General features: G+C 40.9%; 1 protein-coding gene across 1 annotated transcript in view; it reads left to right on the plus strand.

The window, feature by feature from the left end:
• The first annotated feature begins 236 nt into the window (after positions 1-236).
• CBL (Cbl proto-oncogene) overlaps positions 237-25,642 on the plus strand; it is a 46,581-nt gene continuing 21,175 nt past the window's right edge. Inside the window, exons 1-2 of the mRNA XM_083713955.1 lie at positions 237-615; positions 11,159-11,406. Of these exons, the coding sequence (XP_083570081.1) occupies positions 469-615; positions 11,159-11,406 (395 nt within the window). The 5' untranslated portion in view covers positions 237-468. The remainder of the gene's footprint in view (positions 616-11,158; positions 11,407-25,642) is intronic.

Consider the following 25,642-nt stretch of genomic DNA (forward strand, 5'->3'; position numbering starts at 1 on the left):
TGGCCAATAAAAAACGCGACTCAACCCTAGGGGCGGGTTGTTGAAAACGAGCTGCCCAATCAGAACGCGCCTCCCCTCAGGGAGCGTTTCTCCCCTCCTCCACACACACACACTTTCGGCTTTCCTCCCACCCTCGCCACTGCCACAGCCAATCAGAGCGCCCCGCCGGGGGAGGCTCGCGATCCTGTCACGGGGGGGCGGGGGTTTAACGCGCGCGCCTCCCCCTCCGTCGCGCGCAACCTCCTCCTGCCTTCCTGCCCGCCCGCTTCCCTTTTTCTTCGTCAGTCGGGCGCGTCCCCGGCGCTCCTGGAGCCGCCTCCCCTTCTCCTCCGCCGCCTCGACAGTCGGTGGCCAAGCCGGGGAAGGAGCGGCCTGGCGGAAGGGACACGCCTTAGCCGCCCTCCGTCCCTCCCTCAGCCGGAGCCTCCGCCGCCGCCGTTGCCCCTCTTTGCCGCCGCCGCCGCCCCCATGTCGGCCCCGCTGAAGAAGGGCCCCGGCGGGCTGATCGGGCTCATGAAGGACGCCTTCCAGCCGCACCACCACCACCTCGGCCCCCACCAGCCCGGCACCGTGGACAAGAAGATGGTCGAGAAGTGCTGGAAGCTGATGGACAAGGTGCGAGGTCGGGGGGGCTGGGGCGTGGCCGCCGAGGGGGCAGAAAGTGGGGCGAGGCTGGAAGGGGGTGCGCAGAGAGGGGTCGTGGGGATAGGGCGGGGACGTGGGGAGGGGTCGTGGCCGCTGACGACGGTAGCATTGCCATCCTCCTCCTCTCCATGTACCGTTGGATTCCAGGTTTTCTTGCGACGCGATCCTGTGCTACGCAAGAGTAGGTGTGTTTCTTCACTCTGATTCACCCTGTCCTGAGGAATTGCGAGGGCAGTCAATCGATTGCTAGCAGCTCGGTGGGGGGGGGGCGCTTTATTAGCATGATAATACTAATACTACTAATAATAAATAAATGCGAGTTCAGCTGCAAAAACTGGGATGGCTCAGTCAAAGTTCAGGAACAGTTAAAGGGTTAGCGTCACTGTCAGCGTCATTTATGAAGGGCCTAATATGTGCTGATCCCTATACAAAAATAATAAAGCGCAAGTCCCTTCCTGTAGGCTCAATCTCTCCATTTCACCTCATCAAGGCCTTGTGGGAGGTTCATTGGCCATTTGTAATGTGGGACTGCTTTCCGGTGTGGGTTATTGTCTTGTTAAAAAAAAAAATTAGCAGCAGTTAGTCATATTAGACTTTTTATAAGTAATAGATGAGATGGGACAATAATTGTAAATCACTCCAGAGCAAAGAGATTTTATAGTCTATTTTGCAGCTGTCCATTGGAGAAGAAGGGTGAGGCTGGATAGATCCAGGCTGGCTGACCTGGGAAAATTAGGAGCTGAGGGGCAGAGGTGGAAGTGATGGGCCAGAATGAGAGCAGTGAGGCAGGTAGGGCTGGAGAGAGGTGCTTAGTGTTGGCTTAGTGTTGGCATCAGAAGTAAAATTAGCAGCTGCCATTTGATAAAATGTTTGAGGTGACATACAGCATACTTTTTGCATATGTACAGTGGTACCTCGGGTTAAGAACTTAATTCATTCTGGAGGTTCATTCTTAACCTGAAACTGTTCTTAACCTGAGGTACCACTTTGGCTAATGGGGCCTCCCGCTGCTGCCGCTGTGCTGCTGCCGTGCAATTTCTGTTCTCATCCTGAAGCTAAGTTCTTAACCCGAGATACTATTTCTGGGTTAGCGGAGTCTGTACCTGAAATGTCTGTAACCTGAGGTACCACCGTATTGCTATCAGCATACTTCAGCTCATTACAAAGTGATGCAAGCTGTGGTCCTTGAGGAGTTGAGTCTTTATTTAGTGTAAAGCAGGGGGAGAAATTGGAGAGGGGTGAGGGAAAGGCAAAAGTAACATGGAATGAATGCAAGCAAGTGGGCAAATCCAGTTGGAGCAGGCGTTTTCTGCTAGCTGATGAAAAGGACTGGAGCTGGGTAGACTAAGGTAGTGCATGGCTTGACCTGTGGAGAGGGAGATGTGATGTGGAAGGGGTTGTAAGGGCCCCAGTGGTTGAATTGAGCGACAGTGAGTTGGAGGGTAATTTTGAGATTGCATGCTGAGTTGCAGGAAGAAGTTGAAGAAGGGCCTGCTGTAGATGGCTTAAATTGATGCTCAAGGCAAAGGATTGATGGAATAGGAAGTGGCTGAGCTTGAGCTGGGAAATGGATTTGGAAGGCTGAAGGACCATGGGGAATAGGAAGGATGGATCATTTAGGAGCATAAAATGATTGGCTCCGTTAAAGCAGCTCAAGTTCTAGCTCTCTATAGCTTTTTTCCATGTTATTTCCCCTATTTTAATGAAACCATCACAGAAGTTTGCTCAGACTTCCTGATTAAAGGTTTCAAAATAACAGCTCACATTCACAGGATAGCAACTATGTTTGCTGACCTTGGTGTCCTTTTTTAGGAGAAATGTGCCTAAAGGGTGAAGGACGGGAGCAATAGAGGAACATGACCTTCCTGCGTAGTTCTTGGGCAATGTGCTGTGAAAGGGTAGACTTGCCCATTTGCTTCTAGGCCTGCTCTGAACCCTCATGAAGGCATGTTTAGAGTGCTACAAAGCTCAAACCATTTGCTAGACAGGAAGTTGTTTATTGTGATATCATGGCTCAGAGCAGTAGAGTAGCACAAAAGAAAGCTTTGCAGTCTTGAAAGCCTTCATAATCCTACTTTGGAAGCATGCACTTGTGCTAAACTATGGGAAACTGGAGCTTTAAGAGATGCTCCAGCTTTTGTAGGATTTAGACCAGTCTCTGTGTTCTTGATCTTTCCGGTATAATACATCAATTCATTTGACTGTGTTCTATTGATTTGTCAGGTAGTCATTACTGCTGGACTCTGGATTCTGGTGTAGTTTGACAAGTGTGCCATTAAGTTGTGTTAGATGGAAAATACAGATAAAAATAACGTTAAATATTTAATAATCTTTTTATCAAGTGGATGTGGTATTCCAGCTTGTGTGATCAAGATGGCTGATAAAACAGAAGTTGCATTAATAGGTTGCATTAGTTTTAACACAAGGGACATGCTCACAAGTTAGCATATTGCATGGTCCTGAGTACTCAAATAGTCAAGTTTTATGAAACCACTAGTGTCTTTTGGGGAGGATGTAAATTTATAAAATTATACCTGGCATTGAGAAAGTGATGTTTGCTCCCTCTTTCTTAATATTAGAACCTGGGGTTATCCAGTGAAGATGAATGGCGGGAGGTCCAAGTACAAATGCAAGTATTTTTTCATAGACAAATTCCTAGAGGATATGATTGTCAATGGCTGCTGGTCATGGTGGCTTTATGCCATCAACAGAATCAGAGGTTGTTGAATACCAGCTTTTGACCTGCTTTTGATTATCATAAAGACATCTGGTTGGCCACTGTAGGAAATAGGATGCTAGACTTGGTTAGTCTGATCTAGAAGGGCCCTTCTTATGTTCTTGCAGTATGGTACTGTCTCACAGATATGCCTGAGCAAAATAAGGCTTATTTTGCTGCCAGAGTATATGAGTGGAAATATTAAGTTTATATAGATTTGAGCTATAAATGAATTGAAAACCAGATACTTTTCAATACATTGTATTGGTGAGCTAAGAATAAATATATTTGGAAGCCTGTTGTAAATTACTTCAGACTATGTTGTCGTTTACTCTTTCCTCCAGGAAAATGATATTCATTGCTGTGTAGATCCCATCATAACTGCTTTTGAAGCATATAGGTACCACCTCTTCTTTTCCACACAACAGTTATATGTAGCCTTGTTAATGGCTTTCTTTGGGTCCAGAAAAGGAAGTGGGCAGTGCATAGAATTCTAGAGGTGGAGGAGCTCAGGAGGACAACTAGAAAATTCTCAAACAGGAATGGGCATGTGTCAGAAGCCATCTGAATACAACCACTCATGCATTTTTATGGTGTTATATAGGATTTATCTCAAGATGCAATCTATGGCTGCTGTACCAGTAGCAGTCCCACTGCGTTCAGCATGCCTAGAACTGCTGTCTTGATTTAACTCAGCAGCTTATGGGAAAAGAAGAGTTGCACACCCCAGTTCCCCGTCCCCCTGCCGGAGATCAAGCAGTAATCTTGGCACCCAATGCAGAGAGGCAAAACTGATTTGCAAAGTCTACAATTGAGTTTTAAAGAAATTTCTTCCTTTACAGAATGTGTGACACTATCAGCTGCTTATGATTTGCCTAAGTGTTGAAATCTGGGAGTTAACTGACCTGCACTGCTAACAGATTTTGAGCAATGATTCTCTGATGCAGGAATTCTGCCTTCTAATGAAGGTAAAGGTGAAATGAACTGGTCCAGTAACATATTGATGAAAACTTCAAATGATGCCTTTTGGTGAATGTAAACTGACTACCTAAATGTATCAGTACTTTGAACCAGTTGTATTTTAATATATATACAGTGGTACTTCGGGTTAAGTACTTAATTCGTTCTGGAGGTCCGTTCTTAACCTGAAACTGTTCTTAACCTGAAGCACCACTTTAGCTAATGGGGCCTCCTGCTGCTGCTGTGCCGCCGGAGCGCGATTTCTGTTCTCATCCTGAAGCAAAGTTCTTAACCCGAGGTACTATTTCTGGGTTAGTGGAGTCTGTAACCTGAAGCGTATGTAACCCAAGGTGCCACTGTATATTGTTTTATTCCTTTCTAACCATTTGTATATTGCATATTATTAGTAGGAGTATTTTGGTATATATTAATGTAAATGCATATTTTGGTCAACATTGTTCTTCAATACTGTGTTAGTGTGTATATTATTATTATTATTATTATTATTATTATTATTATTATTATTAATTTGGTTTATATGATTGTCAAAACAGTAATAAATGATGACCTAGCTGCTTATAGAGAATCCTGATCACCTTGTGACAGATGCTTAAAATTAATTCCTCTCAAACACTGTAATCTAGTTAAGAAAAAGAAATATTAGTAGTAGCCTATAACTTTAGCTGACCATTACAGTTGTAGAGAAGGGATACATGCTATATTCATTTCTGCATAAGTAAACACAGTTTTCTGATGGAAAACCTAATGCTTACCTAGACTAAAGAAGAGGAATTTGTTCAGCGGTGATAGTCACCACAGCTGCTTTGCATTGCTTAATAAAAAATGGGAAGTGTGACTGGCAGATTGACAATTCCCTTTTTACTAGTTGAGTTTTTCCATCAAGCTGGGGTGACCAAAAGATATTGATGGTTAACCCTAGGTATGGCGCAGAGCTGACATGTTTCAGAATGTTATTCATAAGCACATGCGTTGGAGAAATGTAGCTTGCAGACTCTAGGATTCCCCTAGGAAGAAAACTTCAAAAGGGGGAACAGTGAGATGAAGGCTATGTTTATGCCATAAATTAGCCGTAATCTGATTTTGATCCAGTTCAGCTGTTGTGGCTTCCTCATGGAAACTTGGGAAATGTAGTTCTGGAAGGCAGAAAGGATAATTCTGTTAGAAGTTCCTAGTCTTTTCTCATAACATCTGTTCTGAAGATTCCTTATGAGAAGTCCTGACATGTGCTGGGCTCTGACCAGCCCACATATTAAACATCAAGAGGCTAGGAGAATGCTTGAACTTCCTACTTGTATTTTCTAGCAGTGGGTTTGTCTTCCAACCCATCACTCATTCAAGTCATTTTCAGTATGCTTGTGTTTCTCTTTCCTACAATTTGTTTGAGTTTAGAGTACTGAGGACTGTTGATGTTATACTCTCTTTTCTCTATTGCTTTCATTGGAAGTTTAGCTCGAAGGATGTTGCAGTCCTACTTCCTGTCCTTTACTTTGATCTGCTTACCTCCAAACCTGCTGTAGATGTTGCTGGTGACAGCTGAGCTTTCAGTCTCTGTTTTGCCCTAGTTAATCTTGAGATTAATTTGGTGGAGGGTGGGTTCTTGCCTGTAATTTGTATACAAACCCTTTTATAATTAATTTTACAATCCATTTCACAGGCTCAGTGGAATGGCAAGCTTGTTAAATTGTCTTTTAAAAAAAAATGCTAAGGCTACAATGTGCATCATATGTGCTAGGGACAAAGTATCCATTGGACTTCAAGTACTGTAAATATGTTTAAGATGAGGTACAAGTATTTTAACACCATTGTATATTGTGTGATATTCTTTCTAGTACTTCAGGTTTTTACCTTCTGAAAATGTAGATGCAGATAGGCCAGTGGATTTCCACATTCTTGAATGAAAACATATTCATGTTCCATTCCTTAAATAACATCAGAGATCTGACCAAATTATGCTGATAATTGAGACAATACTTTATAGTCCACTTTAGTTACATTGCTTCTTTATGTATTTGTCGTTTTTACATGGTATTCCTTAATGTGGTCTAGCAGTTACTGATGGCAATCAACTAAAATTGTTTGCTACAGCCAGTAGTCAGTTTAAATATTAGAGCATCCATGTGGAAGTAGACAAAATTTTTACCTGTATTTGTGCATCACATGGTGGCGATAACATGTTTTAGACTGCAAAGTGAGACATTTTTCTATCTTAAGAAACTCTGTAAAGTGTGAGATACACTGATATTAATGTGTATTAATGGGGAAAGCTCCTTAATCCCTCACTTCAGCCACTGTGCTTATAGTGCATTGCACATCTGTCCTGCATACTTCTATGTTGGTGAGCTTTCACTATGTTTGGGGGCTAGTACAAGAGGTGAAAGGTTTTTTAGATGTTTCCACTGTGTGTCATGCTGACATGGGTCAGGCCTCCATGTGAAGTGCAGATTCTGTCATAACTCTGAACCTCTTGATTAAATGCTTTGTTGTACTTTTCCTGCCTGAATAGTAAGCAAGTCATTATCTTTATTCTGCCTGTAGCTATCCTATATATTTTCCTAAGATAATGTCAGGGGAACTGTTTTCCTTGGCTTGATCATGCTTGTAGTTTGCCTGCATTATGTGTGGCGATTAAAGCACATTTTTTAGAGTATAAAATGTGAACAGGAAATACATAGTTCCATATTTTGGCTGCAGGTGATATATTTTAACTTAATGATGCTGTTTATAATTAGGAGTTGAAACATAAATTACAGCAGAATAAAGCAGAAGTGTAGCACATGTTGGTATTTGGGGGAAAAACCTGTAGAAAGTCTGGGAGGTTTTGAACTGGAAAGGAGGAAAGACTACATAATAAGCTGTTGCAGAAGAATGATCTGAGCTTAGACAATGAATACTTACGTGGGTGTGCAGCAAGCATTTCCATTGGCATGTTAAATACCTTGAAGGGGGCATAATCAGGTAGTTTATTTGCTAAGAATTCAATGAAGAATAGTTACCAACAGGGAAGCAGCAAAGTGGTGTGCCTATTGTGATAAAACCTAATGGCAGGTGCCTTTTTCCTGAGCAGGAAACATTCCAAAACTGCCTGTTTTTGGTTCTGTGGAGAGTGTTTTTTAAAAAATAATAGCCAATAACTGGGAGAAAGTGTTCTAGTTACAGGTAGGTAGCCATGTTGGTCTGCCGTAGTCGAAACAAAATAAAAATATTCCTTCCAGTAGCACCTTAGAGACCAACTAAGTTTGTTATTGGTATGACCAACTTAGTTGGTCTCTAAGGTGCTACTGGAAGGAATATTTTTATTTTGTTTGGGGGAAAGTGGTCCATTTTATTGCCCCTTAGACACTAACTAGTTCAATGTGGCATGGTCATTTATAGCAAAGAGGCTGATTCATTAGATGCATGTGATGCATTAGATGCATACGATTAGACCAAGAAGGCCATAGGTCAGAAAGGTATGTGAACTGAGGAACAAGAAGGTCCCTCTACCAGTGCATTTGATAGCATGAACCTATGAAAGCTCCTTCCAGATAAACAAAGTAGCTGTAAAATTTCTGTTACAATTTGCTGATATAATGGTTTATTCTTTTCAAAATAGACCCCCAACTTTAAATTATGGTTTGTAAACAAGTTCTTGTAATTCATCTGTTGGTTGTGCCTTATTAAACATTAAATTAGCAACTTGAGGTTGTTTAGTCATGTAAAAATAAACTGGGGTGAGGTGGGGAACCCAGAGTGCCTTTCCGTTTTATGTATTTTTGCTCTGCACACTAGGCATAAAATTAGTTTCGCTGTTTCCCCTTTTTTGTTTGGTTTCCTTAAACCATTTGGTAAGAACGTGTGGGTATTTGTCTCTCTCCTTCTCTCTATCTTTGTTCATCAGACCAAAAGAGCTATGTTGTCAGCCTAGGAAAGGTTTTCAAAATCTGATACTGCCTAATTTTTTAAACTTATTATTTTCAGCTGGAATCTAGCCCACTATATTTGTTACTTTTCCTTCCTGCTGAACAATTAAAAGCCTTCCTTGGACATTTGGGGGAAGGTAGGATAAATTCTCACAAATAATCATGGGAAAACCCCTTGAAATGGTCACAAAGTACTTGCCTACACCATAATTGCTTCTTTTAAATATCTTCACACTTGATGTGAAGAGTTAGCAGACTATGGCCAAGGAACAAATGGCTTCAAAAGACAGCTAAGGAGCCAAAGAGGGAGAATGAATGCAGTGTGTGCTAATTTGCTGGTACGCTGCTGATTTCCCAGAGCTGTGAACATTGCATCTGGCAGTAGTTGTGTTCTGCAAGGGCACACGAAGGGAGCTAAGTTGAAGACAGGTTTTTGTTTTGTTTTGTTCAAAGGAGGATCAAGTCATACATTCTGGTCTGGTTCAGACATAATGCTGAGGGTTAGCTTAGGATTGATTGATTGATTGATTGATTGATTGATTGATTGAACAAGCTGCAGGGAACTTTGGGCTCCCCTTTGCTTTTGTCTATCTCTTCCAGCATGGTGATGAGGAGCAGTTTGGAAGTTTTCACTTCCATTTTAGCAGTGCTTTAAAACAAAAAGAAAGAAAAAAGGTGTTGGTATTCAACATGAAGTTCTTGTAGTAAGTGGCACACTCAACATTTGGGGATGTGGGGCAGGTTCCTCACTTTAAATAACAGACTTCCATGCTGCACCATAAACTGATTTGGAAACTCCTCACGATTTCAGAAGCTCTTTCAGAAGAATAACTCATGAATTATAGCAGCATGGGAGTCGGGCCATGCTAAGTAGCCTCACCCCTGGATTGTACACTGTGTAGCCATGACATTCATACAGATATTGAAAACATCTGCAGAGTTGAGCTTTCACACCTGCAGCTGTCTACGTAGAGCCTTTCCCATAGTCTGGAAGCCCTAATTTTTTGGGCTTGCCAATCCCATGAAGGACATCACTTGTACACAGCTGTACACTCAAAGGTTCTCTCCTTGCACGCATTTGTGCTGTTTACAGAAATTCTTGGGCAGGGGGCTACTTGGAGTGTGCAACATCAAGCGGGGAGCTGGTTGGTGTGGCTCTGCTCTCTGCTCACAAGTTGATAAAATACTTGAGTTGGTTCTTCTTTGAATGCCATTTTGTGAAAGCGTGCGGCAGGATGCTGTGCAAGAAGTCCAGAGTTCCAGTGAATGCACAGAATTTGTGCAGTTGTTGAATCCTGGTTGTAATGGTTAATGAGAAAAAAGTACTGCTATGAATTACACACATCTCATGAAGGTGAATGGTTGTTGATATGATGCACTGGTTGTGAAACAAACTGGTAGAAGATGTGTGCCAACATTGGGCCAAGCCCATAGTTAGAGCCTGGATAGGACCCATCCATAGTAACAGGTGAAACTCTTGTCCAGAATGGTAACTGCTGTTCTTGTAAAACATCTACGATCTGCAGAGAGGAAAAGATTTACTCTTTGGGGGTATTCGTTGCTGTTGGTTGCTTGGATTACTGATCCAGTATTTTCCAAATAAAGTCTTCTGTTTGGTTGTTCCAATATATAGTAAATTCTTTAGGCTTGGGGAGCTGGGCAAGTTGCTCATTTTAATACTGTACCCGCTATAAAGCTATTTGCGGTATCTCAACAAAGTACTGCATTTGGGATGTGGATCAGCATAGTGTTTGTCAGTCTTCTAGAGCTGCATTTAATATGAATAATTGATCATATATTCAGGTCCATTTCCTTTCTGATAGTTTGGGTGCCAAGTGCCATCAGTGCTTATAGGCGAATCTCACATACCTTGCAGAATTTGACATAGATGGCTACTCTATGGTTGATCATCTCAACTTTTAAAATGCTCAATCAGTATAAAAGTTTGGGTGTGTACCATATCAGCCACAAACCTTTTGCACAATAACATACATTGATTTAGATGCTCACTAGATTGAGCAAGTCTGCAGTGAGCAGGAGTATCATGTAGTTCTTTCATCACTATTTAAGTAGCAAACAAGAATGAGATGCCCATGATGGAGAGATAAAAGCAAAGTCTGATAGACTGCTTCAGTTTGCTCAGTAACTATTTTTATTAGGTGAGAATGAGAATGTTTATGATCAGATTGATTATTCATTTACACAGCAAAGCCTCCCTTAAGTTCCTGTGTCTGGTAGAGGATATTGATTCAGTTGAGAGATTGGTCTAGGTTGCACATATTGCTGAACCATTGTTGGCCTGTGTTCCCCACTCCAGCACAGCTGCTAGGAGATCTGAATCATTTGCTTGCATTTTCAACTAACTCCTGTCTTTGGAAGAGGATGATAGTGGAGGGGAAATCCATAAACCCCAGCCTCATGTTTTTCATGTGAAGTAGTTTATTAACTGTAGTTACCATGCTTTTATTCAGATTAATAGTAACCAAGTTGATCTTAAAGATAAAGTTAGTATTTACAATGAAAAAGAGAAATCTTAAATTTTAATCTGATATTTTAAGTTAACAACATCCATTTTTATTCACACTGAATTTCAGTAATATTGTTTTGATTGTAGCTTAAACATTCTTTTTAGATTAGCAGAAAATAACATAGACCTCTTAAACCTACTTCTTGTCTCATGTTTCAGGCTCAGTATTTTGCATGGTTTGAATATAACCTCCTGTAGTGTTGCAACTTGCAAATAAAAATGAATCACATTATAGGTTGTGGCTTTCATAATGAATATTGAGTTTCTGGGAATTCAGTTAAGCATGTTGACATCTTGGTTGTAAATCCATTTCTTGCATTTGCAAACATGGTGGCACTAGTTAAGCTAGAATCTTACATTTCATTATCCTTGTTCATTCTTTATTTCTAGGTTGTGCGTTTGTGTCAGAATCCCAAGTTGGCACTAAAAAACAGTCCACCCTACATTCTAGACCTGCTTCCTGACACTTATCAGCATCTGCGAACCATCCTGTCACGCTATGAGGGGAAGATGGATACTCTAGGAGAGAATGAATACTTCAGGGTGTTCATGGAAAACCTGATGAAAAAGACAAAACAGACCATCAGCCTCTTTAAAGAAGGGAAAGAGAGAATGTATGAGGAGAATTCCCAACCTAGGTAACGTTTTGTGTACTTAATCGCTTGTAGTATTAAAATCCAAGTGTGTCGTTGGAGAGCACTCTTGAAACTCTTCTTATTTCAGTGGTTCTTGGGCTCTTATGAACTCTTATGGTTTCTTTCAGAACATAATGTTTCTCTGGAAGTTCTTGACTGTAAGTTGGGCTTGCTATTTTGTGGGATGTCTTGTTGGTGAAATCGATGGTATAATTTCAAATAATTATTAAGAACTGTAGGTGGAAGTAGAGGAGGTCTGGAGATGCAGTTAATATTCATGACAGATGCATGTAGCTCACAAGCCTGTTAACGCGCTGGAGAATTTATGTTATATACATGGCTAATGTTTTGCTTTAGCATTCATAGTATTTTACACATAATATCAGCAAGTTTTGCAAAAACCAAGTAAAGTATGTTGGTATTATCATACGGATAATATTGAGTGAAAAAACAATTATACATACTCCAAAGATACAGGGCTGCTGTTGCCCATTAGTCAATGGATCCTGATGATGAGCCCGCAAGGAGGGACTCAGGCAGATGTTAAGACCTGGGCAGATTTGTATGGGTGTAGATGATCCTTCAAATAGCCAGGTCCCAAACCAGAATAAGAATTGTATTGCTAAGCTTAGCTATCCAACAGATTCCTCAGGGATATTTCACTGCTAATTTTAACAAGCTGGGGAAAAAGGGGATGGGGGAGAAAAGAGAAGTATTTAGCTTTGCGGTTTGAGATAAGGGTCTATTACAACTTGTTCAACATGGTGGATGAGTGCTCTGGTCTGAGTGGCATGGTGGCAAACTATCTCTGTGTGACCAACTCTAAGCTGCTTCCCAACCTTGACATTGCAGCAGCAGGAGGAGACAATCTTCATGGCGTGGAGAAACCCTGGGCTTTGTTTTGGGCACCGAGTGCTCCAAGTTGCAGGCATGGAGCAAGGGCTTGTTTCCACATTGTTTGAAATCTGTTATTCCCCCAGCTCCAATCATGTAGCTAAAGAAGCAGGGAGGTGATTGTCCCTTACTTTATGCTTACTTTATGGTTTTAGCTTTAACATTTGCGTCAAGGCCAGGACAAATCATGCTCCTTTACCAATATCTGAAAGACATCAGCAGTGTCAAAACTATAGGAGCATCTGGAATTATGTGTGGTTCTGTTCAGGTCAGCATTTTGTTTTTTTGTCAAACTGATAGGGTTGCATTTCCCCTTGTGTATTTGCTGAGTAGTTTTGCATGTTACGGGTTGTGTAATGAACACTGACTTCAGGAGGCTGGGGGAGTGTTGGTGTGGGTGGTGTGAGCATTTACTGTACAACATAAACCTGATTCAGTTCAAATATTATTGGCAAACGAGAGCAAACCATAGTAAAGCAAGTTTGCATAGCAAAGGTAAAATGCAGAAAATATGCACTTCAGCTCTGTGAGACCCATCATCTAATGTAGGTGTCTCAGGGAGGATGTATGTGTCTTGTGTGTCATAATTGGAAGCTTTCATTTTATTCTCTCTCCCCCCCCCCCCCCCGTATTTATATGCTGCCTTTCAGGGCAAGTTCCCCATGACATAAGTAAAAAGCATTCCCTCCTCTCCCCTCTCCTCCCCTTTTGAGGAAGAAGGGCAGCCTTAGATCTGTCTTTAAGAGTTATGGGAGGTACAAGCTTCAAAAGGAGAAGAGGAGTTTGAGGTGTAGGAGCTGCCTGTCGAGGCAGATTGTGGCTAGAAAGTGTGTGGGAGGAGGAGAGTCTGTATATGTACAAAGCAATTTGGTAGGCCAAGCTGTGTTCTAAAAATTACCTCCTGACATTAGTGCATCATTAAAAACACCTTCCAGTTCCAAATAGAAAGCTGGTAATTTTCTAGTGGATAACAGTGTGTCAAAACTTTGTGAATTATTTTTAAGATCTCTATTGAAGTTTTGTGTGTGAGAGGGAGGGAGAGATGATAGGTTAAACTCTGGATTCTAGACAGTAAAGTCAGCACTTAACTATTGCCATGGTGAAAGTTACACTTCTCATTTGTCTACTGCCCCAGAATTCACTGTTCAAAAAGCATCCGCTACTGTGGTTAAAACGGAAAACAGACTTGGGTGCTCTGCATGCTCCTATGCATGCAAGTTAATCATGTGTGTTTTTCCTAGACTCGTAGCTCTTTCTGTTAACTTGCTGTGATAATATTCATGTCAAGACATTCAGTGGTAATGGCAGTTGACTTGTGCTGAAATTTGATATCTTACGCATGTGCAACAGTGTGTTGCTTAGAGGCCTTTAGAGATGTCATACAAAACAACTCCAATTTACACATCTATTTAAAGTTCACATCATTATGAGCCATAGCTTTTATCTATTATGTAGGCATGTCACACTGAGCTAGATGCTGTGGTCTTGGTTTCATTGAGTTTTTTACCACCTTGAACAGCACTGAGCAGATACAGTGGGAGGGCAGTGGGAGGAATCCTTTGTTGTTGCTGTATTTGTGCGATCAAATTAATACTGTGCGACATTCACCATGTCTGTATTCTTAAGTGGTATCCTGCAACCTCAAAGCTCCCACTTCCTTACTAAGCCAAAGACTGAGAAGTGAATGGAGGGGGGCATCTAGTGTGTGGGGGATATCAGTAGCCCAAGGTTGACCCGGGTGTGTATGGAGCTGCCAGTTTCAGCCACAGATTATCTTCTGGAATACATTTGGATTTGTTATATTTCATGGAAGCAGTCATATTTCAGTACTGCTTGCCTCAAAAGATGTGCTGTACATTTTAGTCCACCGTCAGCTCCAGAGAAATTGAGGTACAAAAATTCATATATAATTATCTGACTGACTGACAAAGATGAAGTCAAGGACAACATATGTGGTTTAAGTTCTGTAGCATGTTATAATATCCCTGAATTCTTAAATCAACCCTTCCCCCTTTATGGGAATTGTATGTCCTGTCCTATATAGAGAGGTTGCAGTAAAATTCTAATAGCAGCCAAGGTGTTGAGCTTGGAACATTTGTTGTCTCTCCTTGCAGCCAGACTTGTGGGGTTGCTGTCTCAGCAAGATTTTGTGTTCGTCATCAGCTCTAGGGCATAGAGGAACAAATCCATACAGGAAAAAGCTGCAGATACTTAATATCTCTTCTGTGTATAAATTGTGCGCAGCCTTACCCAGGAAGGAAACTGATACTACTAAGAGGTTTGTTTTTTGAAATGTTGATTTTGAAATCAAACTGGCTATAGTTATAAACTGCTTAGAAAGCACTAAAGCCCCCAAAGTACTAAAACAAATTCTGTACTGATAATTTTGTCTCTTAAAGTGAGAAGCTGTGTTAGGAAAACACTAGAACGCATTGTTGAGGCAGCCTATCAAAGCCTGTTGTGAAAGAGTCCCCTGTCACTTCCTTCGAATGAAACTTGCACTTCAGCATGTGGAAAACTTGTGAAGCCTACTTCTGCATTTCAATTAGAGTATCTTAGAGAAAATTCAAAAGCTGCCTATAAAAAAAAAAGAGTCTTGACTGCCAGGTTGCTACATAAGAACGTGAACTGCTTGCTGCCTAAAGAGACCCCCATTGCCATGAAGAAAATGTGCTTAGATGTTGATCTTTAATTAGGTCCACTGGGATGGGCAAACACACCCAGGTTCCTGTAACAAATCCTGGGACCCCAAGCTTTCATTTTGAAACTTCTGAGTCCTAATGGTTTCATGGAAAGTTTGAAAATGTGGTAAGATAGCAATGCATGCAAGTAAAAAGGATCTCAAATTCAGCTCACCACAATTTCCAATAGTCATTAAAGGGATTATTCAAAGTATGCATTTCTGAGGGTAACAACTTCTAGTCCATGGTACAGTCCTTGGTGCTGAACATCTCTACCTTCATCTACATTAGTGCTAGTGGTGGAAGCCACTTTCCCCTTTCCATTTTTTCCCATAGGAATCCCATATCAAGGTAATTCTAATGTTGATATATATATGGTAACAAATGTGAATATACTGATCCCAATCCAGAAGCTGCTTTTCCCTGCATAACTAGGTTTGGATATGTGAGAATTTGAATACAAGAGTCTCAAATTCTGGTTTGCATCTGTTATCAGAACCTCATCTCAATGAATTAACAATTTCAGGTTTTGCAGTGCTGTTTATTTTGATGTTTCCTCATTAAAATATTCTCCTCAGAAATCTCATTTTAGCACTTAATGCTTCATGCATTTCCAAACAATTTCAAATGATTAGAAAACCCATAATCTTGTTTTGCTTTGCTGGAAGTATAATTTAATATAGATTGTAGCCTTTTGTATTAAATCTTGGTGTCTGATAGAAAGGCACTAAGGAGATGTGGCGTTGAAAGATTGCACAATTGCTTTATGTCAGACCAGTGAACTTGAAACAGGATCCAAATGTAACTAGGCAAATTCCAGCATGCTTTGTGTGTTAAATAGCTGCAGCTGTCTTCTAATTACAGAACTCATAATCAGTTATACAACTAATATGATTATGATGATTAATCATTAATTGACATTAGTGACCAGGAAACTGAGCGATAGATCAGGAAAGGTCCTGGTTTGAATGTAGTTTCTGCCATGAACTGATGTAACGGCCTTTGGGCCAGCCACTCTCTCTCAGCCTTGCTCCTCCCCATTTGTAACGTAGGGGATAATAATATTGATTAACTTTACTAAGTTGTTGTAAGGACTCTATTACTGCAATACGTTGTATGTGGGCTTGCCTTTAAAAACGGTCTGGAAACTACAGTAGATCCAAAACAGGGCCACAAGATTAATAATTGGGGTGGGTGTTTCAACCAAATTATGCAAGTGCTTTGTCTTCTGTGCTGGCTCCCATTTTGGCACTTAGTTTTAAAACTCTAGTCTTAATCTTTCAAGTGCTTAACACACAGGTGAGGAAACTTTGACCCTCTAGGTGTTGTTGGACTACAACTCCCATCATCCCTGGCCATGGAACTTGTGGGAGTTGGAGTCAAGCAACATCAGGAGGGTTAATGGTTCCCTACCTCTGTCTTAATGGCTTGAGACCAGGTTACATAAAAAAGATACTCTTTCCTTTCTAACTGAACTTTAAGGTCCCATTTAGAGGACCTGCTCCTGGTGCCCCACCCAGGGAAATGAAGTGAATGTCTACTAGGAATAGTTTTTGGTAGTGGGATCTTAGCTTTGGAATAGCTGCTCCAAAGAGGCTTACCTAGTACCTTTCTATGTTTTTTCTAGTGCCAGCTTCTTATTTCTTAAAAATTAGAAAAATAAAATAAAATATTTGCAGTTGAACCACTGAAGGGATCCACAAAGACTTTTAAGGTAAAAATGTTAGAGGCTGTGTCCAGCTCAACTGTTGATTTTTTCTGATAGTGGGTTTACAGCATCTAATTATGTTGACTTCCTGTTTCATGCTGGTTCCTTGGCGAATCAGTCCGCAGAATCAATGCAATGCTAGCTGACTGGCTGCAGACTGGCATGATGGACATGTAATTTGATGGCTCTAAAATCTGTCTGGATGAGTCTCCTACTAAGCAAAAGACAGTGGGCACTTCATTTTGTATATCAGTTTGCCCTGCAGTTCTCTGGAAGGTGACTTATGCTTCTATCAGTGAGAGTGAAGTGGAATTTCAATCGCTTCCTGTGTTGAAAGTTTACTTGAAAGTAGTTCCGTTGTATATCTATTTTTAAAAACTGATTACTCTGTGAAAGGCTCTGAAGCTGCACAAATCTTATAAATGTTGACATAGGATGTTTAAGCATGACTATTCAGCACTTCTTTGCAAGGGTCAGAGTAAAAACTGATAGCAGCAGGGCAGTTGTTGCTTACATGGAATATCGTCCTGTTACAGGGACTCGGTGTAATCATTCATCGGCCTCAATGGGGTCTGACATGTTAGATCAGAGGTGGAAAACACATGGCCTACATGCAGCATTTGGGCTCTTTCGTGAGGCCAGAGATATTCTTTTAGTGCTTCCCCCCGCCTCAAAGCTCCGTACATTTGTTTGAACATGAGCTTTAATGACTTTAGAGAGAACAAAATGGCAAAGACACAGTTGCAGCAGTGGCTCAGGATAACAAGAAAATAAGAAGCTCCAACTAATTGCTTTTCATTTACATTTTTGTAAGTTAGGTCTGTAACTTAACCCTTCCCACTTAGGGTTGGTATCCGAAGCACTGCCATGCCACCTCTTCCCCTCAAAGGAGAATAAAATGTATGAGCTTGTAACAAGGGACGTGGTTGCTACAGAATGTTTGGCCTAAGCCCTTCAGGGCTTTATGGGTTAGTACAAGAATCTTAAAATGCTGTTTTTAATATTCGGTTGGGAGCTGCCCAGAGTGGCTGGGGAAACCCAGCCAGATGGGCGGGAGATAAATAATACATTATTATTATTATTATTATTATTATTATTATTATTATTATTAAATATGCCCAGAGAAAAGAGAGTGAATAGAGACATCAGAGCAGTGTGCTTTGGTGGTGGTCCATTTCTTTGGGGAGATGGGTTGCTGCCTTCTGTACCAGAAGAAGCATGTGAAGCTTTTTCCAGAGCAGCCCCATATAGAGTGCATTTCCTGCACAACCCCCCATGTGCATGTGCATGCAGTCACTTTTGGCTCTGAGTTTTGATACTCATCTGCTCCTGTGTTAGAGTAGAATCAGTACAGTGATACTTCGGTTTTCGAACGTCTCCATTGACGAACATTATGGTTTTCAAACGCCGTAAACCCAGAAGTAAATGCTTCGGTTTTCAAATACACCTTGGAAGTCGAACATGCTATGCATCTTCCACTGAGTGCAAGATCCTGAGGCCTAGCTGTCAGCCATTGAGTTTTCAGTTTTCGAACGTTTCAGAACTCAAACGGTCTTCCGGAATGGATTACGTTCGAAAACCGAGGTATCACTGTACTCAGAAATTACTGTAACCTTGTAGTGCAAAAACAAGCAAACACAACACCCACTAAAGGTCTGGGGACTAAGGGCATCTCTGAAGTGAAATACTAGCCTTGTTTTACAGAACAGCTGAAACTAAGCCTATTCTGTTTCTTGATGAGTGTGTGGCATTTGTTAGGGAAGTCTCCAGTGAACATTTGGGAGCAAAGCTCGCTGAATTGACTCTTGAAATGCTTCTTTGTCATGAGACCTAATATCCATATAATCTAATTTTTCTGCATAGACGAGTTTTCTTTCCAAAGGCAGACCTAAACCTTTGGACCATGTTTACTGTACCAGTCTGTCTTTAAGCTACTGATGCAGTGAGAGTAAGCACATGACATTGTGAGGAAACATCACATGTTAGCACTATTTACAGCACCCAGAGAAGTATAAGGGTGCTTTCTGAGTGTAACTGTTCTTACCTTGAGGTGCATGCTTCTCTTTATCCAAAGTTATAAATATGTAGCATTATTTGTGCATTGTGTTTTTTTAAGTGCTTGAGAATGCAATATTTGGCTTCCATTTCTTCTCCCTGCAACTAAAGGAGTGTTTTTTGTTGTTGGTGTTAGATTCAGCCAGAAGTTGTTATGATGGGAAAAACACAGAGGTGGGAATTGGGAGGACTATGATAGTTAACTTGACTGATTCTGGACAACCAATCTGCAGTTCTGGACTCCTCATTTCTATACAGCTATGGCTATACTGCCTTAGTATAATTATCAACCTCTTTGCTTTCATTGATTCTAGTAGGCCTGAGATGTGCACTTTGAGAGACTCCAAGCCTTCCTAGTAAGATGTAAAAATATGTTATTGCCCTCTTTTGGGAAAAGTTGGTTTTAGCAAAGTGGGCTGCCAGAAAGGGGGGAGGAGAGTCCAACCACCAACATTGAGAGTCCAACCAAACTAGCTCCCCCAGCCCCCCACCATTGCAGCCAGTCAGGCCTTCCCCATGAAGTTTTATAGCAGCCCTCCAGTTCCTCGTGCCTCAGAGAAGGTGTCTGGGTTGCTGCTTGCTTCTTGCCCCATCCTTGATGAAAGCCTGGCTGGCCACAGCAGAAGAGCAGGCTGTGCTCAGCTTGAGATGGTGTCCATTGCTAGATTTTCATCCCGTCTTGCTGCTGACCTCCTTCCCTAAAACCAACATTTTCCAAATGGGGAGAGAACAAATTTTACATCTTGCTAGTAAGGCTCAGGGTGTCTCAGAGTGCACATCAGAATCTTTCTAGTAAGATGTAAAATACGTTTTCTTCCTCAGTTGGAACAAGTTGGTTTTAACTTGCAAAAATCTTGTATCTTCCCTTCATCAACCTGTGAAGAAAGCTTCCCTGATACAGAACATCTGAGTTACTTAAGAAAAGCAATATGCTTGTTAAAAGTTAATACAGTAACAGAGCAGGTCTCTAATGAGAATATGTATCTTCTAAGGGAGAAACATTCTGATTTTTCCACCATCAATTTTAATGTTAGACATTTTGAATAAACAGTGCTTGAAGAGAACAACTTGCTTGCACAAGGTGTCCCTAGGTACATTTTTAGTTTTCCTCACAAAATGTAAATAAGGAAGCAGGGTTGTTATTTTTATAGGGGATATTTGTATTTCCAAGAGTCTCGTGCCTTTAAATCTATTTATAAAATTAGTGTTTGTAGAAAATTAGGCATTCCCAGTATTTCTTCTTACTATGTGTGCATAGAGGAAATGGATGGTGTACTTTTTGTAACCTTTCTGCAGACTTGTCAGTTGTAGGATCAATATGTCTCCAAACTGTTTTTCTGCTTAATTACATTACCATTCACATTTTTGGCTAGAATTTTCTAATTATAAGAAATTGTAAGTACATTATTTTAGGGCCAAGACTAGAACAGTAATTACATGCTTAATTCTAATGTTAGTTTGAAAATTGCTATGTGTAAAATGAGCTCCCTGCTGGAGCTTCTGCTAAATGTGCAAAGTGTATTAACTCTTCTCTGCATGCTTAAAGCAACACTGTAGGATTCTGAGCATCATAAATCTAATTAATTATAGAAACCTGTATCAGGAAGTGATGCATAGACAATAAAGAACCTTATTTTGGACTCTCTAATTATCTGTGTAGTATGTAGCTTATTTTTACATTGGAATTTATATACTTCCTGCCTAAAATAGCTATATGCCCAGAAGGGGTGGATTTTGTAGGTTGAATAAATTATGCAAATTATGCAAATTTTCACTTTTCATTTGCATACTTTTACTTCTGCCATAGAAATGGAGTATGATATGCAGGTCATTAAAGCACAAGTTACTGATCACAAGGGATGGATGAATCTGTCAGTTTTGGTTTCTCTCAGTTCCTCATTTTCCCAACCTTCAGTTTGCTCCATTTCCTCATCAATTTGCAACTTTTAAAAGTTGCACAAAATTCATATGTGCATATCTCCTAATATATGAATTTTTGGATACAGTTTTGCCAAGCATACACATTTCTGTTAGCATCTCCTCTGATGTAGTACAGTTTTTCCCATTGTTTTCACTGATAGGGAATTAAATGCATTCTCATTGGCTGGAGAATTAAATCACAAAATTCTAAGAAGTGCAAATTTCGAAGAATCCTCTGTGTTTTGGTTTGGGAAGGGTGAATTGATGATACTATGTTGGTATGAAAATGAAAACGGAATCAAGTTTTCTCCCATCTCAAATGGTCACTGGGAGTTTCCCAGTACTCCTGTGCTTCTAAGCCTGTTCGTATCCTTCCCCCAAAAAATGAAACCCGAGATTCAAAGAATGCTGAATCCTGTTCCCAGTGCTAAATTCCACATTTACCCTCTGCTTGCTTTTACTGTAGTTGTTGGGTTGGTGCTTAATTTTGTTTAAGGTATCAAAAGTCAGTCTTGTGCTAATGGGTAGCAGCATAAGCCAGACTTTCTAGTGAATATGAATTATACTAGTTTTGTTGGTTTGCTCTTAGTTCTGAGAGTAAGATGAAATTATTTTAGGAACCCCAGTAGGGGTTTTGCCAAGTACAGCAGGTACTGGTTGGGCATGTGGAATTGTCTGATTATCTTACTGGTGCAAAGAAAGTCATAAGGGGTTAAAACGTGGTTTGCTGTCTTCTGCAAGACAAACGCTTACTGTGGAAGAATGCTTTTATCCAGCAAACAGGAAACAGGAAAGGAACAGCCTACTGCAGGTCAGAGGGGAGCAGGTTCAGAAAGCTGAACTGGGGGAAGTGGGGGCCCATTGAGAGGCTGCTGTGAAGGTTTCGGCAGGACTGGAAGTACTTGGTTGACCTGTTGACTTCCTGCAAGACATATGGAGCCAAAACAGCAATGAAGGGGGGAAGGAAGTAGTACAACCACAGCACAGGGGAGGGAGAGAGCCGAGGACAATATCCGTTCAGTGTCTTCAAAATTGGATCTTGCATGGCTTGTCTAATTTTTAAATCTGTTATCTGATTGAACTACTTTCACTACAAGAGGTTGTGGATGCTTATGTTTTGTAAAACTGGAGGCTGTAAAGCTGGAGTGGAAAGGTGATCCCATCTCCAGTTTCTTAAGTTCTGAGAAACTCACTTAATAGTAGGATTGAATTAAAAGGACTTGTCCCATCGCTAAGCAATTAATTTTTCAACAACTATATCAGTGTTCAAAGTGATTGCCTGTTCAGGAAACATTGGTCTTGCTCTCAATTCTTTATTTGCTTTTAGCAAGGTTATCACTTAGCCAAATCTGATTGGCTGCATAGTGACATGACACGATCCCTGATTGGCTGGATTTGCCCGTGTGACTGATCCCAGAAGAGGATGTAGTAAGAAGAAAATGGAGAATTGTTAAGCAGAAAGCAGATGGGAGAAATAATATTGGTGCACAGGTTTGTAAAAAGGGAAACTAACTTACAATTAACACTTCTTTCAGGAAGGACTTCTGTCCCCTGAAAGCACTGCTTTTAACCTGACAATGGAAATGAAACAGGAAAACATTTAACACAGCCCTGTGTTACAGTAGACTTAAATACAGAGGCTCTTGTTAAATGCTGGTAAACAACAATATATGCCAAAGAACGGCTGTTTCTTGGCTACAGCTGTGGCCACAACATCCAACACACCATTAATTCTAGACAAATGTTTCTTAGTGGAATATGCATAATGACGCCTGGCATGTGCTGAGTGCTTCTTCCATATGCTGTTGCATCTGATGCCTTTGCAAGCAGGATTTTCCTTAAAAACATCTTTACAAATTAAATGCTGCCACAAACTTGTTGCTGCTGCTCTCATTATGGTGGCTGATGCCAGATCAGTTGTTCTTTCTTTTCTTTTCCAGAAACTAAAGTAACAATTTTAAGTCAGACCCTCTGATTAATCAGGCCACATTTGGTATTGTTTCAAAGTGAGGAAATTCCATTAGAGTGTTGTTGGTGGTGGTAGAAGTAGTAACAACTTTCAGGATAGAAGTGTAGCATATGAACCTAAACAGTAAAATGCATTATTAAACATAAAGTAAGAGCAAGTTTAGTAAATAATAACTAGTAACTAGTAAGCAGGCACATTTGTAAAGCTTCATTCATGGGATGGTGTCTAACTAAAGTGGCAGGTGTGAGTCACTTGGGAGAGCTGGGGACTTCTGCTTTCAGCGGTCTTCCACACATTGTGCCAGATCTACCCAAAATTGCAAGATAAGACTTGAGTTACCAGATGCTCCTAGTGTTTACTAGCAAGTCTGTGTTCCCACCACCATGCTACCATTTTGGATGACTGTTGCTTGATCTCCTCTAAGTGAAACAGAAGTGGTTTTAATGGGTGCTTTTCAGGAGCAGGTGCTGGCCTGAAGTTTCTGTGTCCTTCCTGTGTATCACCTGATGGCCTGAAGGAGAATAAATGGTGTTTACCTTGTTAACCAACTTTCATGTGTAAAATTAAACGATGTGGGTTTTTGTTTTCTTTCAAGCGTGCTATATTCCCAGTTAAGCCACAGCTCTCGTTCATTGCCAGGTGGATTCTGGATCTCAAGCCCTGAATGGTTCCCTTTACAAATGTGTTCATGCCCTGCCTGCCAACCACAGGCACATAAAATAGTCATTCAGGGTTTTAGCTTTCCCTCAGGCTTGTGAACGTTGTAATTTTATGTCCTCGTTTATACTTGCAAATAGACTTTAAATTTATGCTGCTTAAGCACCTGAGAACAGCTGTTAAAAAGTTAGCTCGGCTAATTGTGTTGCTCAGTTATAACTTCAGTTTCCTGGAAAAACATTTTCCATCGGCAAAGTCCAGTGAGGCAAGAGATCACGTTTCCTATTCAGACTTTAAAGAAGCTGCCAGTGAGTTGGATATCTACAACTTTGCAAAGCTGTTGTGTCTGAGTATTTAAAATTAAGTTGTGGCGCTCCTATAGCATCTTGTTAGTTTATTACCTTGAGCCCACCTATGCAGTGCTCTTTCCTAATCCTAATGCAAGGCAGTATTAGCTGAGATGCTGAATAATCTTTGTGTCTGTGGGTTCTTTGAGACATGTGATCCTTTGAGTATTTTAAACAGCCATCCTCAAAAGTATCTACGCAGGAGAGTTCAAGCGCTAGTGCTAAAATCATGCTTACCTCCTTTTCATTTTTAAATGAGAGCTGTTCTAGCTATTCTAATGGGGAGCATGTTCAACACAGACACAATAGTTGACTTGTCCTTGAGTGCACATTCTCACTTGAGCAAGATATGGAGGAGAGGGGGGCCTGTCATTTTCCCTGTAATGACTCAAATGAGTGTCATTCTAAAGGAAGCTAAAAAGATGCTAAAAATAGGAGGGTGGCTGTCCCATTCACTCCAGTATTGTATTCTTGGCCCAAGAAATGGATGGGCAGACATAGTGCACACAGCTGCCATGTTAGAGCAGATTTTGATGTGGTGAGGATTAGTGCATTGATCCAGTCAAGATGTGCACAAGAGAGGCCTGAGTTCCAGTGGTTCATGAACCCTTAGAAAAGGTTTCCTCCTCACTTAATTCCACGCTTGAACCATGGGTCTTGACTCTGTTGTCACAAGCTTCAGTTCATCTGGAAAATCTGCCAGTGTACCTGTCTCAAGAATTCCAGCACAGCCCAATCTTAAAAATCTGGATTTGACTAGTTTTTGTAAGGAAAGAAATCAGTGGGGAGCTGCCTGATGCTGCAAATGGTTGGCTTTTGTACTATTTTTAAGTGATTGCTCTTGTCTCCTTGTTTTGTTAGCCACCTGGGTGTCTCTTTATTTAAGGTGTAATGCCAACATAAAAATGTTTAGGGCAGCATAAATTAAAGGTGAATAGTTGAGAATGAAGTACTCGTTTGTACTTTTGTTAAGAAATTGGGCTTGGCTTCATTAACTTCTTCTAGCATGCTCAATAGATTATCTGAACATTGCTAACATAATCAACGCATACTACCAGGATCTGCCAAGATGAACAAGTTTGGAATAGGCAGACCTCAGTCTGGGCTTAGCTGGTGCTACACTGGTGTAACTCCCTCAACCTGGCGCCGCAGTGCATATTCCAGCAAAATTCCCTCAGCCTGACTGAGACAGGGCTATGCTGGCTCAGCCAGTGGAACTTAAGTTAGCAGAGTTTATACTGGTGTTAAGTCCCTCAAAAGGGGCTTTCCTGCGGTGTGGCAGGGAAGGAGAGAGTTGCACCTATTCCAAACTTTTTTCAGCTCAGTTACGTAATGTGGCAACCTGGTAGAACCTATGCTGGCAAAAAGAGTGTTGTAAGCGAAACTTTATTTTAAGGGCCTGTTTCCTCTTTTCTTGGTTTGGGCCATCTCAGCCAACAGCCAGGAGCCTCCTGAACAGAATTTGGAATAGGCTTAATTTATGCCAGCTTCCTATATTTAGGATTGCTTTGTAAGGTCGCTTATGGTTGCTCTTGTTTTGTAACATTCACAAACACCTTCTTGTTTGGAGGAAGTGAGTAGTGATCGGCATTTTTAAAAATTGCAGATTTAGAGAGTGGGAACTCTCTCTTGCAAAGCTGCACATCTGGAAAATAGTCATAAACAGCATCAGTTTTTGTGTGTGTAATCCTTGAAAGAACGTAGTAGGTGTTTTAAAAACAACCACCACCAAAAAAGTATTAGGTGAATAATGACAACGGGTGCAAATTTAGGAGTTACACAGTACATGTTTGAGCCCTGCCCCCCCCCCCCCTTATAAAAGAAGTATATACATTCCTAGCAGCCCATGTAGCACTAATCGGTTAAAAACACAGTGGAACTTAGTTGACCTTGTCTCACTTTTTGATACAGAAAAAGATAACGAAAGAGTTAACGGCTTTAAGAAAAAAACTGTCTCATATGATTAGAAGTAAGTTGAAGTCTGGTGTAACAGATTAGGCATGTTGGG

The sequence above is a fragment of the Podarcis gaigeae genome, assembly GCF_964106915.1.
Source record: "Podarcis gaigeae genome assembly, chromosome: 15".
NCBI classification, from domain to species: Eukaryota; Metazoa; Chordata; class Lepidosauria; order Squamata; family Lacertidae; genus Podarcis; species Podarcis gaigeae.